At 57.1% G+C, this 3,110-nt stretch overlaps 1 protein-coding gene across 1 annotated transcript in view; it reads left to right on the top strand.

The window, feature by feature from the left end:
* Positions 1–3,110, top strand: part of PPARA (peroxisome proliferator activated receptor alpha) — a 24,376-nt gene that overhangs the window by 20,162 nt on the left and 1,104 nt on the right. Inside the window, exon 6 of the mRNA XM_015570742.1 lies at positions 1,944–2,391. Coding sequence (XP_015426228.1) covers positions 1,944–2,391 — 448 coding nt within the window. The remainder of the gene's footprint in view (positions 1–1,943; positions 2,392–3,110) is intronic.

Genomic DNA, 3,110 nt, shown 5'->3' with positions numbered 1-3,110 from the left:
TGCACGTATTCACGCGTTCATCTGTTGCCTTGCGGTGCCCTGACCGGGACTGAACCGCCATCTGGGCGTATCGGGGCGACAGGCGAACCAGCTGAGCCACCCGGGCGGCCTTGTCCCTGGGCATTTCCGTCCTGGAGGTGACTGGTGAGCGCGGCCCGAGGTAGAGGAACCGACGCCCTGATCTCCTTCACGTCGTCTTAGGTCTCTGACACCTTCGCTTTCTCCCTGGGATTTTCAGAACTTAAAGGAAACTTAAAAGTCATCTTTACTCTTTTTAAAAAATATATGTTTTTATTGTTTTGAGAGAGAGGGGCGTGGGGGACCGGGAGAGGGAGAGCGAGACATCAACGTTGAGCATTGACCCATGGAGGTCACCCGTTCGATTCTGGTCAGGGCACAGGCCCGGGTTGCGGGCTCGATCCCCAGTGGGGGGCGTGCAGGAGGCGGCCGACCGATGATTCTCTCTTCATCGATGTCTCTCTCCCTCTCCCTTCCTCTCTGAAATCAATAAGACTATGTTGAAAAAATAATTTAAAAAAATAAAAAGTGAAGCAAGGGGACTACCTCTTGACCTGAGAACGGGTCTGAAACTAGTTGGGGAAGGAGTTTCCCCATCATTCTCCACATCGCCGGCGCCCGGGCGAGGCTCCCGGCACCCCAGGACCGGCGCGGCCCTCGGACGGCTGCCTGGCGCCACACCGGGCTTTCCTCCTGCTCGATGGGAATACGCATGCGGCTTAAGTTGTCCCTGGATTGAAAAACAGACCTAATATTTTGTACCATTTCTAGAAATGTGTAGTGAAACCCAACCAGAAGTCATGAACTAATTCCATCCAGAGCGATCCTGTCACAACTCACAGATGTTCCCCTGAAAGATGGCACTGCCTCGCTTTCCACAGGAAATGCCATTTCATTGTCCCTTGGGGCTGGCTTGTCCTAAGTGACGTCGTCACACACAGGATGGCGTGGGGCGTGAGCAGAGGCAGCGCGCCGCTCACAGGCCTGACGACTGCTTACGCGTTGGGAACGGCCACCTCTGATGTCAGACGTGAGCGGACTCAGACCTGAGCGTCAAGGGCAGGTTCCGAAGGGAAGGCTCTGCTGCACAGGTTTTTAAAGTCTCACCACCAATGTGGAAGTTGGGCAAGTTTCCAGGTGTTTTAGCTCCAGTTGCTCTGTAGCTTTTTAAAAACATATAAATATATATATTGCTTGACTTCAGAGAGGAAGGGAGAGGGAGAGAGAAACATCAATGATGAGAGAGAATCATGGATCGGCTGCCTCCTGTTGGGGATCGAGCCACAGCCCGGGCCTGTGCCCTGACCAGAATCGAACTGTGACCTCCTGGCTCACAGGTTGACGCTCAACCATGGAGCCAGGCCGGCCGGCACCTCCGCCAGGTCTTCAGAGAGGGCAGGCCCTGGGGGTTCAGGAGGGAATGGCCGGGGGGCGTGTGGCCTGTGCCACGGGGCTTGTCAGCTGGTCCAGGGTGGGGGCTCCGACGGGAAGGGGCAGGAAGGGGTCGGCCCCCACGCTTTCCCGTTACCCCAGAGCGGGCTCTGACGGGCTTGTTTGCTTATTTCCCACGAACGGCGACCTTCTGAGTTGTGTGTTCTGGGCGTCAGATCGCTTCTGTGAAGTCCCCGGGCGGTAACACCGGGCAGGGCTGTAACCGGCGGCTGCAGGAGCCGTCAGGAGTCCGGAGAAGGTTCTAACGTAGTGAAAGCGCTTTGCCAATACTGTCTCGTTAGCTTTCGTGCCAAGATCCGTACCTCACTTTCTGAGCAGTGTCACCCCCCTTTCCCCCGGGTCAGGCGGTGACGCGTGTCCCACTGACCCTGCTGCTGGGGACTGCGCTCTGTACCCGCCACGGCTCTCCCGGCGATCGGGGTGCACGGCAGGAGGACGGGTGTCGCCTGACTGGGCCCTGCTTTCCTTGGCAGCCCTTCGTCATCCACGACATGGAGACGCTGTGCATGGCCGAGAAGACGCTGGTGGCCAAGCTGGTGGCCAACGGCATCCAGAACAAGGAGGCGGAGGTGCGCATCTTCCACTGCTGCCAGTGCACGTCCGTGGAGACCGTCACGGAGCTCACGGAGTTCGCCAAGGCCATCCCCGGCTTCGCGGGCCTGGACCTCAACGACCAGGTCACGCTGCTCAAGTACGGCGTGTACGAGGCCATCTTCGCCATGCTGGCGTCCGTCATGAACAAGGACGGCATGCTGGTGGCCTGCGGCAGCGGCTTCATCACCCGCGAGTTCCTCAAGAGCCTGCGCAAGCCCTTCTGCGACATCATGGAGCCCAAGTTCGACTTCGCCATGAAGTTCAACGCCCTGGAGCTGGACGACAGCGACATCGCCCTGTTCGTGGCGGCCATCATTTGCTGCGGAGGTGAGTCAGCGGCGCCACCTGCTCCCTGGCACTCACGGACTCCCCTGTGGGGGGGGCAGCGGTCGGTCTGACGGGGTGTGGGTGGTGCCGTCGTGGAGCGGGCACTGGAGGGGGGAAAGGGGGCCTGGGCCCCCATATTGCCACCAACCAAAAGCAAGTGAATTACACCAGCACAGCACCGCGTATTGTGCGTGAATACGTGCTGTCCGTTATGTGTGCTCTGGTTACAGTTATGACATGTGAATACCGGTATATGTTCTGCTTGTAATTAGTACGTCACATAGCCCCTCAGTAGCATGTCAGGTCTGGCTGGCAGTCGTGATGTCACGCAGTGTGTGGTGCGTCACATGATGACAGGCGTGCACCGCACCACGTTTCAGTCAACGAGGACCCGCACCAGGCGGTCCCGGGGTGAGGGGCAGCGCACGTGACATCATAAATGGCTGCACTGGCTCCTCCCGCTCCCCTCACCGTCCTGTCAGCGTGAACTCCCTCGACGTTTAGACAGAAACGCCTCTGACAGCAGGCCTCACGCCTCGTGTCGCCTCTTTATCTTATCGTTTTGTTTTTGTTTTTATTTATTTATTTATTTATTTATTTTTAATATATTTTATTGAGTTTTTACAGAGAGGAAGGGAGAGAGATAGAGAGTTAGAAATATCAATGGGAGAGAAATATCGATTAGCTGCCTCCTGCACATCTCCTCCTGGGCATGTGAC

Source organism: Myotis davidii, unplaced genomic scaffold, assembly GCF_000327345.1.
Source record: "Myotis davidii unplaced genomic scaffold, ASM32734v1 scaffold67, whole genome shotgun sequence".
Lineage (NCBI taxonomy): Eukaryota > Metazoa > Chordata > Mammalia > Chiroptera > Vespertilionidae > Myotis > Myotis davidii.
Note: the sequence above shows the minus strand (reverse complement) of the source record. Positions and strands in the feature narration are given on the sequence as shown.